At 42.5% G+C, this 13,368-nt stretch overlaps 1 protein-coding gene across 1 annotated transcript in view; it reads right to left on the bottom strand.

The window, feature by feature from the left end:
- Window positions 1-13,368, bottom strand: part of LOC150081018 (sodium-dependent proline transporter-like) — a 54,058-nt gene that overhangs the window by 7,862 nt on the left and 32,828 nt on the right. Inside the window, exons 10-13 of the mRNA XM_090382012.1 lie at window positions 12,633-12,745; window positions 11,092-11,220; window positions 8,732-8,831; window positions 2,169-2,269 (exon numbers count right to left, since the gene is read on the bottom strand). Of these exons, the coding sequence (XP_090238138.1) occupies window positions 2,169-2,269; window positions 8,732-8,831; window positions 11,092-11,220; window positions 12,633-12,745 (443 nt within the window). The remainder of the gene's footprint in view (window positions 1-2,168; window positions 2,270-8,731; window positions 8,832-11,091; window positions 11,221-12,632; window positions 12,746-13,368) is intronic.

The following is a 13,368-nucleotide window of genomic DNA, read 5'->3' on the forward strand; positions in this document are numbered from 1 at the left end:
GCAGGGGTTTCCAGGCCAGCTCTTGTGTCAGCTTTCACTACCAAGACCGGGTCATCAGCGGAAGCAAGAGACTCAACATGCTCAAGGTCCATCCCAAGAAACTTGTTCAGGACAATTTCGGTGATGACACTATTACACAACTGAATTAATCAGTTACTTAAATTTATTGAGTCCAAAATAAAGGAAGTTTCTCAACACCTAATATATTTAATTATCTAAGCAATTGCTTAGAATTCAGTTGGTATTCGTAGCTAAGTTTCTAATTCTACTTTTGTAATTTTATTGGGAAGCCCAAAAAATGCAGCTAGTTTTAGAGCGAACTTTTTGGCGGGCTCTAATTTTTTTCATCAGATCAAATTAGTAATATTTTTTAGCCTAAAATAGCGAAGTTAATGTAGCCTACTTATCGTGAACTGAATACACCGATTAGCCAAAACATTACGACCAGCGAGTCGTTATGCAAATCGAAGCAACTGCAGGTGAACTACGGCGCGTACGTGTGTCAGCACACGGTATAAAAAACACCTGATACCGAGCTCGCAGCGGACTTAAGCGAGTTTGACAAAGGCCAAATTGTAATGGCCAGAGAACTGGTTCAGAGCATATCCGAAACGGCACAGCTGGTGGGATGCTCACAGTCAGCCGTGGTTAGTACCCACCGAAAGTGGTCCGAGGAGCAGAAAACCCACGAACCGACAGCGAGGTGTTGGGCGACCACAGCTCATCGATGCTCGAGGTGAGCGAGGGCTTTCCCGGATGGTACGTGGCGCAACTAGACAGTAATTGGAATGCTGGTGACAGGAGTAATGTGTCATGACACACAGTACGTTGAACTGTGCTGAAAATAGGGCTGTATAGCTGCTGGCCGCTCCGAGTGCCCATGCTATCCATGATTCACCAGCGACAGTGCCTACAGTGGGCACGCGAGCATCGAAACTGGACTTTGAGTAATTGGAAGACGGTCGTCTGGTCTGATGAATCACATGTCCTGTTGCATCATGTGAACGGCCGGGCACTATCACTTCCCCAGGTCGTTTACCTGGGGAAGTGATGGTGCCCGGATGCAGGGCGAACTCAGGGACGAACAAAAGCCGGTGGCGACGGTGTCATGCTTTGGGCAATGTTCTGCTGGGATACCCTGGGTCCAGTCATCCATGTGCCGGGAACTCTGATCTCTACCACTAGGTATAGAATACTGTATGCTCTATACCTAATATTTGTAAAATACCTAAATACTCTATACCTAAACAACATTGCTGACCAGTACACCCTTTCATGGCAACGGTCTTCCCCTCTGGCGGTGCCGTCTTTCAGTAGGATAAGGCGCCATGCCACACCGCCCGGATTGTTCGAGGCTGGTTCGGGTAATTTGAGGAAGATTTCCCTGGCCTGGTATTACCCTGGCCTCCAAATTCCTCAGACATCAATCCTATAGACCATCTGCAGTTTGTGTTGAAACAGCAACTCCGATCTGTGGCATCTCAACCACGGATGGCCTTATAGCAAATCTTTTAACTCCTTACAGGAGTTAAAAGATTAACTCCTGTAATCTTTTAACTCCTTACAGGAGTTAAAAGATTAGCTGGTTACGTGTTGGTACCAGATACCACAAGACACATTTAGAAATTTTGTAGCATCCATGCCTCGCTGCGTACGAGCTGTTTTGGCTGCACATGGAGCACCAACATCATATTAAGTAGGTGATCATAATATTTTGGCTCATCGATGTATATTAGTTGTTATTTAAGATTCATTCAACTGGGCTAACTGATTACACATGATGAAATAGTACTTATTGTAATACAATCAATAACGGATTTAGGCATTCTGGGGGTCTTTGTAAACGTGTTTACAGGCCCCTAAAATGCCCCAGGGTATCTTCTCCTAGACAGCAGCAATTGCATTGTTCTAGTACCAGCAATTCTGATTATTTTCAGTATAAGATTTAGACAGTTCATGGTAATTTGCTTCCCAATATTCAATGTTCAGCTCAATTCATAGCAAATTTCGCTTGTTTTTTTTTTGCTTCATTCATGTTGAAAGAGACTTATTTTTAGTTAAATCAATGAACATCTATAATGCATATAATAATAATTTATTTACATTTTCACTACAAGTTACCATCAGCAATAATATTCACTTTTGAAATAATGAGTAATAATGCTTACCAGAAGGACGATAGGCGCAATAAATTTCCAGCATAATTTCAAATAACAGCCAGGCTTGAAACCGGTCATCAGTTGAACGTCTGCGCAGAAGTTTACGACACCTGGAGAATGAAATCACAGATCTGATGCACTTATTTCAGTAACATTTCTATGAATTATTTGGTTTTGGTCGATTAAATTCACAAGTATATCTTTCATGCATAGTCTCTCTATCTCGCTCTTTATTCTCACTTCAGATACACCGATGAGCCAAAACATTATGACTACCTACCTAATATGATGTTGATCCTCCATGTGCAGCCAAAACAGTTCGTACCCGGCGAGGCATGGATGCTACAAGATTTATAAGTGTGTCTTGTGGTATCTGGTACCAACCCGTATAGATCGCCATAAGGAATTGGCAGTAGAGAGCATGTTATCATTGTTGGTAAACAGTTCAATTTGCGTAGCTGGTTCGATTTGGCGTCATTCATGGGACAGAGGTTCCGTCCCAGATAGGTTAATGATCAGGGCAGTCTTCAAGTGGGTGGTAGCTGCCAGTCGATTTCGATGGCAGAATACATTCCAATTGCCAAATCTCACATTCTGGGAAGGGTTTTTTGCCTCTGGAATAGGTCCTTTGCAAAGATGGTGAAGGCTGTGTATTTTTCAGCTGTGTCAAGCAGGTGATGTCCATATTAATCGGGATGTAGTGAATTCTCGTTATAAGAGAGTGCCTAAGGTCCTCATAAATGTCACAGTGGTAGAGGAGATGCTCCCAGGTCTCTGGGAGCCACAGTGGCAGTTTGGGTCTTCCACAATCCTAAACCCAGCCAATTTAGCTTTGAAAGACCCATACCCCATGAGAAGGAAGGTGGCGTGGAGTCCTGGTGAGAACCATGTGGGTAACTCGGAATAGATTCTTAAGATTTCAGGGATGAATTTCTTGGTGATGGATCCCTTTGTGGTTTGGTCCCTTCTCAGTTGCCATGTCCTTTGAAGGTGAAGGGTAAGTCGTGCTTTTTCTACTCTGACACTATTTTGCAGGATCGGTGGTGAAGTCAATGCAGGTAAGGGATCTGCCTTTGGAGAGATAATGTAGTAATCCGCACTTGACTATCTCTAAGTCCAGGGGTAGTGCACTGGCCAGCATTTGCAAGGCATGTGTGCTGACCATGCAGCAAGCTCCAGTGATGGAAAGTAGAATGGTGCGCTGGATTGATTCTAATTTTCTTGTGTTTACTGCAGTTGTCACTTTGGAGAACCAAGCTCCTGCCGCATAAGTGATGATCGGTACAAATAGTGTTCGCCGTTTCAAGCCCCAGTCTCGCCAAGAAACCCTGTTAACCATGGTACTATATTTTCTTATTTTTTGGTGGAGATGAATCAGTGCAGGGTGAATGATAAGTTTCTGTCTAGAATTACTCCCAGGTATTTTAGCTCCGTGTATAGTTTTGTGGTCGTTTGTTGGATTTTAATTAGGAAAGATCTGGTGACTTGCAGTGTTCTCTTCAGTAAAATCGAGTTGGTCTTGTCCGGTGAAATCTGCAGGTGGTGCTGTTTAGCCCAAAGTTGAAGAGTCGTAAGGGATTCGTTTGTTGCGTCTTCTAGTTGTCTACGGAAGTCGGCCGCCAGGGTAAGAATCAGATCATCAGCATACGCCTGAGTGGAAACGTCTCGCAGATTGTTGTGCAGGAATTCGTCTAAAACAATGTTCCAAAAAGGGGGTTCCAGGACAGAGCCCTGGGGACACCCTCTGTGCACTAGTCTGGTCACCTGGTAGTATGGTGTTTTGACTGTTACTTTCCTTTGCGAAAGATAATCCTTAATGCAGAAATAGGTTATATGGTAATTTGGTTTCCCTGAGTCTGCCGAAGACGCTTGGCAACCAAAGTAAGTCAAACGCCCCGGCAAAGTCAACGGAAATGACCAGGAAGTATTTTCTATCTGTGTTCCTTGCAGCAATGATGATAGCTTCCAGGGCATCCACAGCTGAGCAGCCTTTCTTGAATCCGAACTATTTTGGTAACTGTAGGTTCATGTTAGAGTAGTGCTGACTAATTCTGAGGTGAAGATGCTTGAACAGTTTGCTGAGCATGGATAGCAGGGCTATGGGCCAGTAGGAGTCTGGTTGTTCCTGAGACTTGTTTGGGTTTTTTAGTATTAGTTGGGTGCTAGCTGTCTTTCAGGAGGATGGAAAGTGTCCTGTTTTTAGGCAATGGTTGAAGAGATTTAAGATTATGGCTGGGGTATATTCCAGGACTTTTTTTACTCTCTCTGGTTCTAGCATGTCAATTCCAGGTGATCCCCTATTCTTAAGTTTGTTGGATGCTAGTCAGAGTTCTTCCAGTGTGAAAGGTGGGTCTATTGTTTGGGTACGATACTTTTCATTTTCCTGGCACAGGTTGCTCTGCTTCGGGGTGGCTGGGGAAGCTGGTGTCTTGCTTGAACGTGGTATTTAAGATATTATTGATGCTACTATGCGATGTTGTGGTCATGGAACCGTTTGGCGCTATTGTGGAGGGGATATTTTTTTTTTTTTTTTTTGGCTGGTGCAGCATAAGCCATAGGCTTTCTTGCACCATGCGGCCGTTACTAATACTAATACTAATACTAATAACCTCTCCTCTGGGGAGTTTGTTTGTTTGTGGTCACCCTATAAACCATGCCCCATGGATCTTCATTGCCGGTAGCAGAAACCAGGTCCTCCCAGGACTTCTGCTTCCTATGCCTAATTAGTGCGGTATAGCGGTTTCTTGCTTGCCTATATGTTTGTCTGAGTGCTTCAATCTCTGACTCCGGCCAGGATCTACGGGGCCGTTGGAAGTCTTTCCTTCTGTGTTGTACTTCTCTTCTTAGTGCTTGGAGTTCAGGGCACCACCATGGAAGTGCGCCCGGTTTGGGATTTTTCTTTTTGATTGCCGTATTACAGGCAGCAGTGATGAGGTTGGTGATGGCATGTTGGTGCTTGTCTGGGTCCACGTTTTCTAGGTCCTGTTGTCTGGTGAGGAATTTCCTGAAAATTTCCACTAGCAATAGCATATCTGTGCGAGATTAATCTCTGAACGGATATGCGCGTGAGAGAGCGCCTCATCTCAAATGTTATCACCCTGTGGTCGGATGTTGTCCACTCCTCCCTGACCAGTCAGTTCAGGAGGTATCCTACAAGCGAGGTTGTGGCCAGAGTGACATCAATGGTAGCCTCCCACAGGGTGCTAGAGAAGGTAGGAAGATTATTCGGTTGATTAATGACTGTGAAATTTGAATTGGCCAGGTAGAAGTCCAGGAGTTTACCATTCTGGGTTCCACATCGGCCCACTGTGGCGCTATGCCACAGGGGAAAGCAGAAGTTTACATCAGCACACACTAGAATTTTGGAGTGGGGGAGGTGAGAGGAGAACATTTGCAAGTAGTTGGTTGCTTGCTCGATGTCTCTACCTAGTCTGCAGTAAAGGGATATGACACAGAAATCCCCGAGAGGGGTGAGAAGGTGCGTACACGCCGCCCAGGCAGTACAGAGGCGTGCTACTTTCATTAAAGTAATGTCTGGGTTCCGGACCAGGATGGCGGCCCATGGGGTTTCCCCACTGTGCTGGATGATTTCATAGGTGAGGGGGTACCCCTCACTTCTTTGCAGTAGGTGTAGGGTTCTTGAATTAGAATGATGTCGGAGTTTGTTTCATCTGCCTTGATTCTGATCAGATCTACTACCTCTCGGGCTGGCTGCGCATTTATCTGGATAAAATTGATTTCTTTGGTGTTGAACCTTCTATGCCGAATTCCCGTAATCGGTCCTGCTTATACTAGGCACTTGTCCTGAAGGGAGTGATTGTGATAGAAATTTTTCGCCTTGCAGTTAGCGCAAATAGGCTCGGCGGTTTTATTTTGGCATGAGTTGTATTCATGTCCCTGCTGGGCACAATGGCCAAAAGTTGGCTGGGTATGGGCGCATGCGCGCGTGGTGTGTCCGAAGCGACAGCACCTGTAGCATTTTGAGACAGCCACATCTTCTTTAAAGCGGTGACTTCCCCACTGGATTCCCCATTCGATTCTGGACAGAGATTATTGGCCAGACCGTTGGGGCTAGCTCAACAATCCAGTTTGAGCTCCCACTACGCGATTTGGTCATATATTTGGGCGTTATTAAGTTCTCTGGTTCTGTATTTGGAAAGTAGGATTGCAGATTTTTGCAGTACAGTTCGTTTCTTACAGTCTCTGGCGCTATCTCTTTGTCCACGTCATAATTTATGACCGATGGTCCTCGTTTTCTTGGTATTTCTGCAGTTAAGCCAAGGGTCTGGATTTTGGGGTTTGTCAAGATTCTGGAGGCCTCTTCCTTCGTCTCCGTTTCTATGATAATTCCTGTGTTTCTAGTCTTTCTGGTGGATTTTATGCGAGTATTTTTAAGATCGTTGTTCAGGTTTTCCATCACCGAGTTCTTAATTTCTTCACTGTTTTTGTAGTCCCTGTTGAGGCTGGTTTCAGGACAACCAGGTTAGGTTTTGGTAGTAGAGCTTTCTTTGGTGCCAGATGTTTAGTACTTTCAGTTATTTATGTGCCAGCTGTGGTCTTCAGCGCTTCTGAGTAGGTAGGGGCACGCTGTAGCATTTGGTTTGCACCTACTGCCATAAATGCTTCGAGTTTTACATTGGTTTTCTCACTCTCAATGTTGATTTGCACGAGTATTGTTTCGAGAGTCGTCCAAATTGTGACAATTTTTCCACGTAATCCTTGTTATTCTATTGTTGGGGTTTTTTAGTAGGTCCTCAAGATCTTTTCTTAAGACGAAGCTCTTTTCGGGAACAGTTCCTTCGGGAAGAGTCATTGGGGGTGATTTCTTGGCATTGGTTTGAGTTTCCTCAGGCATTTTAAGAAAGTGCGGATAATCGAAGTAATCTGGATTAGCGAGAGCCGAGCGTTCACTTGGCTGGCTTTCAGAGAAATATGTTGAAGGAAATTTGCCACAAGTCCGTAGCTACTAGCAAAGTTTCGGGCTGACCCCTGTCACGCGGGGGGGAAGGAAGAGACCAAGTGCAAAATTACCCCTACAGCTGCCAAGTAAGCTTCTATCGGGACAGTTGAATGCAGTGAGAGCAGGTGATCGCGGAAGGTCAGCTACTGCCGCCAAGGTGATATAATCCGATCCAGTAGCGCTCACTTAGGCAGCAAGTGGCCTTCAGCTATGATTGTAACAAAAAGGTACTTCTTCCAGGTAAAGTTTATGGTGGATGGGGGAACTTGTAAATAATTATGGAATCACTATAAACACAGAAAATGTTCACAAACTGTTGGAGCACTGTCTCAGCCCAAGTTTACACATGGGGGGGGGGACACCAAGCCCCAGCCAAGTGTGAGAATTGGCCGGGAATAGCCTGTGATAGTTCAGGGGCTATTCTCTCTAATGATCCGTCAATGGCGGCATGGTGACCTGACCCATTGTCAAAAGCGTTAGAGAGTGACGAGAAAATCTCACAGAAATCCCGAGAGAAAGTCAAAAATATTCTCATCAGTAGATTCCTCTTCAAAACCTTTTGTTACGAGAACACTTTTCCAAGAGTTTGGCACACTTTAAGCACACTACTTAAACCAAAGTTCCGGAGCTAAAATAAACGTGACTGCACTGAAACGCGGCCATGATACCCATCTCCCTTCTCGTCAGGGTATTAATCATAATGTTTAGGTAGGTGGTAGACACCAGAGTGCCCGGTACATGGATGACTGGACCCAAGGTATCACAGCAGAACATCACCCAAAGCATGCCATCGCCCCACGGTGCATCCAGGCGCCTTCACTTCCCCAGGTAAACGACGCACGTACCCGGCCGTCCATATGGTGCAACAGGAAACGTGATTCATCGGACCAGACGACCTTCTTCCCTCACTCAAGGTCCAGTTTCGATGTTCCCGTGCCCATTGTAGGCGCTGTTGCCGATGAACCGTGGTTAGCATGGACACTCGGAGCGGCCTGCGGCTACGCAGCCCGATTTTCAGCAGGGTTCGATGTACTGTGTGTGGTGACACATTACTCCTGTCACCAGCATTCCAATTATCTGCGAATTGCGCCACAGTCGCCGTTCTGTTGCCACGTACCATCCAGGAGAGCCTTCGCAGACCTCGAGCATCGATGAGCCGTGGTCGTCCAAGATCTCGCCGGTGGTTCGTGGGTTGTCCCTCCTCGGACCACTTTCGGTAGGTACTAACGACGGCTGACCGTGAGCATCCCACAAGCAGTGCCGTTTGGGATATGCTCTGATCCAGTCGTCTGGCCATTATAATTTGGCCTTTGTCAAACTGGCTTAAGTCCGCTACCTTTCTCATCTGAAGAACAAGAATAACATTGATTAACGGAGCTCGGTATCAAGTATTTTTTTATACTGTGTCCCGACCTGCGCACGCGCCGTAGTTCATCTGCAGTTGATTCGATTTGCATAACGACTCACTGGTCATAATGTTTTGGCTCATTTGTGTATATGCTCTGCACTCGTTTACTCTATTATTGAAGCATAGCCATACAGATAAATGGTAACATGCAAATTTGTTTAACAAAATGCTTATACTAAAGTGATTAAATAGGACAGTCCTTACCGTAGCCCCACATGAGCGCGAGCATTTCACAAGTGGCAACAAAAAGCAAAGAGAGTCCTCCTGCATACTGGTCCATTAGTTTCATAACATATGCACCTGCCTACAAGTAAAGAGTAATTAATGAAGGTAAATTCATTGCAACATGGAAGAATAAGTGATAAACTACAGCAATTATATATATCTCGTCACTATTTATGGATTCTGTTATTAATCTTTAAACAATTACAATTTTAGAACTCTGTGCATTTGATATCTGTTTGGCATAAAGTGTCTCTAAGCAAGATTCCGTCTTAAACTAAATATCTTTTCGTTTTACACTTAAGTGGTACTTTCCTCTTTGCCAGCTCAAAGTGTGATGGTTACTGATCCTTTCTCCACGAAACTTTTAGATCAATTAGAGCACACCTCCATGGTCTATTCCTTCGTATACCCTTTTCCTGCTGCGAACCGTTGCCTTTTCCTCCCGCACGGGGTGCAAAAGGCAACGGTTCAAATTCCATGAATGAAGCGAAGAACTTTTATGAGCGTTTTCTCACTGAGTAGCTGAGTTAATCGGGGTCAGGTGTGGACAGCAAGGTTTTCTCCATAAAAATTCCAGTTTTTAGTCCAGCAAAACAGGCAAATCGACTAGAGAACACACGCAATTATGGACATGTTATGCATGGGCAGATGGTTCTCAAGTAGCTTAATATGACATTTTCCCCCTGCAATATATTATCGGTTATATTCTTACATGGACCGTCAATCAGGTTTGCTGGACGAAAATCCCGAGTTTTCGGAAGAAAAAAAAATGAATAACTCTCGTCAGACTGACTATCTCAGCCACGTCATGAAAAAATTCCTCGCTTCATTGACTGGATTCGAACTCAGGCATTTTTCACTGGGTTTGACGGAATTTATGCCCACTGTGATATTTGCGAGAACTTGAATCTTGGTGCGACACACTTCTTCCTAAGCATGGTTGTTTTTTGATTTAGGCGCATCAGCAATTTAGCCCATTTTGTGGCGTATGTAATATGTCTGTAAATTGCACGTGTTCTGTGCTCGTTTGCAGTTTGCTGGACAAAAAACCAGTTTCCGGTAGAAAAAACCGCCATGCTACCCTCGCCTGAGACCAACTACCTGAGCCACATTGTGAAAAAGGCCCATAAAATTTCCTAGCATCGTCGATGGGATTCGAACTCAAGTCTTTTCCACCCCGTGTAGGTAGGGAGGACAGCGATTCTACCAACTGCGCTGACCACGAGGGCACTTCCTAAACATAACCCAGAATACAAATTTGGAGAGCGAGGGAGCCGAAGAAATGGGACATTATCGTATAGTCCAATCCATCAGTCAGAAAATATGTCACCGTAGAGTAGTTTATCAATCCACAAGGAATTTGTCCAGATGACCAGCGTTACATCATACAAGTTCTTTGAGGATCTATAAATACTATAATATTGTTTGTGCTGTGTAGTCTTTTATTATCAGCATTTTTGTTATGTTATGTCTTACATTAGAGGGCTTCTTGGCATCCAGCCCAGAGGGGTACTGTATGTAAGCCCTCTGGCCTGTGTATCGTTCAGAGCAAGGCCTGAAATTGTGATCTTTATTATGCAACAGTTTAGGGTAATACACGGATTTTATTTATTTAATAAGTAACTCTGAGTAATTTTGTTTCTCGAAAATCCTTGATAATTGAAAATGAAGGTAGAATTTATCGAAAACTTAAACTGAGGTTTGAATTCTTCACCTCAAGCAGATTTTGCAATATTATATTCCCTCAAGGAAATAAATAACTATCCGTTTAAAAAATTAAAACCATCATGGGAAGTTAATTTAAGCTCACTTTGTATATGTGGTGCCCTTGTGGGTAACGCAGATGGTAGGATTGCTATCCTCCCCACACCTGGTAGAAAGGACCTGAATTTGCGTCCCGTCGGTGAGGTTAGGAATTTTTATGTGCCTTTTTCATAACGTGGCTGAGTTAGTCGGTCTTAGGCGAGGATATCATAGTTTTTCTCCCGGAAACTCGGGGTTTTCGTCCAGCAAAACAGAAAATCGACTTTAGAACACACACAATTTACAAACAGTATACACAGAGAAATATGGCCTTAGTTGCTGATGATCCTAAAACCCTACGACAACAACTTTGTGTGCAACAAAGATTGTTAACTTCACTACATGAAAACAGAAGTCTTTTTCTCGTAAAAAACTGATACTTTGTATATTGTATCAAATTTTAAATTCATGCGCAGTTTGCTTTTTATTATTTGTTTATTATAATTTTACTACAGCAATGAATAAGAGCAAACTGTCATAAGAGACAACCAATATGATATCTTTTCAATTGGTAGAACATTATAATTTTATCTTACCTGGGTGACACAAGGAAGTCCTAAAAGGAAACAAACAGAGCAGGTCACTAAACTCACGAGCATTTTGTGTCTTCTTAGCTTGGGAAACTGATCGTTCAGAGTAGTAAACAGAGTCTCCAGGTAAGAGAACTGCAATAATAAGACAAAACTTTTTTCTTTATTTATTTCTTAGTAATTAAAGCATGTAGAAACAATATGCAGTTTTAATTCTAAAAACTTGACTGTATAGTTGCTTCGAAATCATGTATGTTGACGTTGAAAGATTACAAAGATACATTAATATACAGAAACAACCATCACCGCAACTTTTTCATAATATATAAAAGTTGCTAAAGTAAAAATGTTTGATATGTTCTCGTATTATGAAGACCTATAAAAAAACGTTTCACGCCTCGAGCTTGTACGAACACACTACGAAACTACCCCTCTGCCAAGTCAGCTGTCCCTGACAATTTGATCTGGTGTGGTTATTTAAAAAAGCTGAGCGGGTTCGAAAATATCGTGACGGGAGCTGGAACTTATAGTTATGCTGAGAAGTGGTCTCAATCAACTTTATAAGTGATGTCGTTCTCAGATTAACAGAAAACTCTAATTTCGAAGTAGAGCCCTTGACAGCTACAGCTAGCCTATAAAAACCCGTAATCCATTTCGCTCAGCCCTTATCAGGACTTCTGATGAAGGTTTGGACTATCAAAAAGGTGTTCTTTTAGATGCGATTGGCTCTGCATCCTTAAGGTAGCAATAGAGCCAGTAATTCGTAAAGCTAAGCAAGTTTAGGCTAGTGGTAAAATTATATAAATTAAGACATCACTATGACCAATTCGTTTTTAAGTTCCGTTGCCTATTCCACTATCGGCAATAACAAGATTTGTCGTTCTAAGCAGTGACTCCGGAAGTCGTTCATTCGTTGTATGGTGTCAATCAAACAGCACGAGCTGTATTATGGTTGATACTTAAAGAAAATAATTTTGCCTAAAATCTATTGTTATACATATTCGATGTTAATCTCTAAATTGGTGAAAACTGGGAATCTCTTTCTTTAATTGCACAATAAAAATAAATCCATAAACGTGAATTTCAATGGCGAGTTCGTTGCAAATGATGGCAATCCCACCGTGAATAATTTCTATCTTCAATCAACATTCTCGTTGTTCACTTGAGTGGATCTTACTGACGTCGTAATTTTTCGTGTAAAATGGTCTCTTCTCTCTCTCTCTCTCTAAAAGTACCTCTTCCAAACTGACAACTAAAGAGACAGTATTTTAGGTTCTCAGGGAAAGGAAATACATTCCTCCCCACTCACCGTGAGTTTATTCCTGGTTTTACAGTCCGCACTGGACCTGCCAATGAAACATATTTATGGACATAATACACAATAAAAACCCCAAATTAGCGCACTGTGATCAAATTGGTTGATGCAAAAAAAGTAATTTCAAGGTGTCTCTAGGGTTAAAAAAAAGTTAAAAGTGAAAATGGTTAAAATATACATTTTTTTAGTTAAATTGTAGAGTACGTAATAATTCCTTTATCTTATAACTCACCTGGCTGTCTACAGCTAGCAAAAATAACATGAAAAAGAATAAAATAGACCACAACTGGGGAACCACCAATTGAGCCACTGCTTCTGGATAAGCAACGAAAGCTAGGCCTTGCTCTGCTCAGTAAAGAAACAAATGGGATATTAATTAATATTATGTTTAAAGCAATTGCAAACATTATTAATATAATTTATTTAGTTCAACTGTTCGTAGAGAAAGCCAATTATATTTATGGAAATGAAAAATAAAATGAATAAATAGTAACATTAATCAATCGAAACGACTAATTTTCACATTTAAAGGAAAGATGGTAATCGGCATATTCAGACAGAAACATGCTTGTAGAAAGTCAGCAAGAGATGTTTGTAGTTTAGATGTATGCAGTAAGTAAATATCTGATTCCAAATCACCCCAGCCATTTGGACAAAAGCAAATGATCTCGGGTTTTCTGACGTCATCAAAGTCCCAATCACTGTAGATCTCTTATAGTTCGCCCTCAAAGATAGCAGAATGGATATAATCATTATCCTCCCCATACTGGGTGGAGAATGACAGGGTTCGAATCCCGTCATTGATGCGAGAAATTTATATGGGCTTTTTCACAACACGGCTTTTTTTTTTTTTTTTTATCATCAAATAGGGCAGAAATTCTAAAGATTCCTATGGAAGATTGATCAGAGTGTTTGGGAAAGTATCACCCAGTTATAGTACTGTTTCAAGACGATCGGTAGAGTTCAAA

This window comes from Mastigoproctus giganteus, chromosome 9 (assembly GCF_048544385.1).
Source record: "Mastigoproctus giganteus isolate SK-2022 chromosome 9, ASM4854438v1, whole genome shotgun sequence".
Taxonomy (NCBI): domain Eukaryota; kingdom Metazoa; phylum Arthropoda; class Arachnida; order Uropygi; family Thelyphonidae; genus Mastigoproctus; species Mastigoproctus giganteus.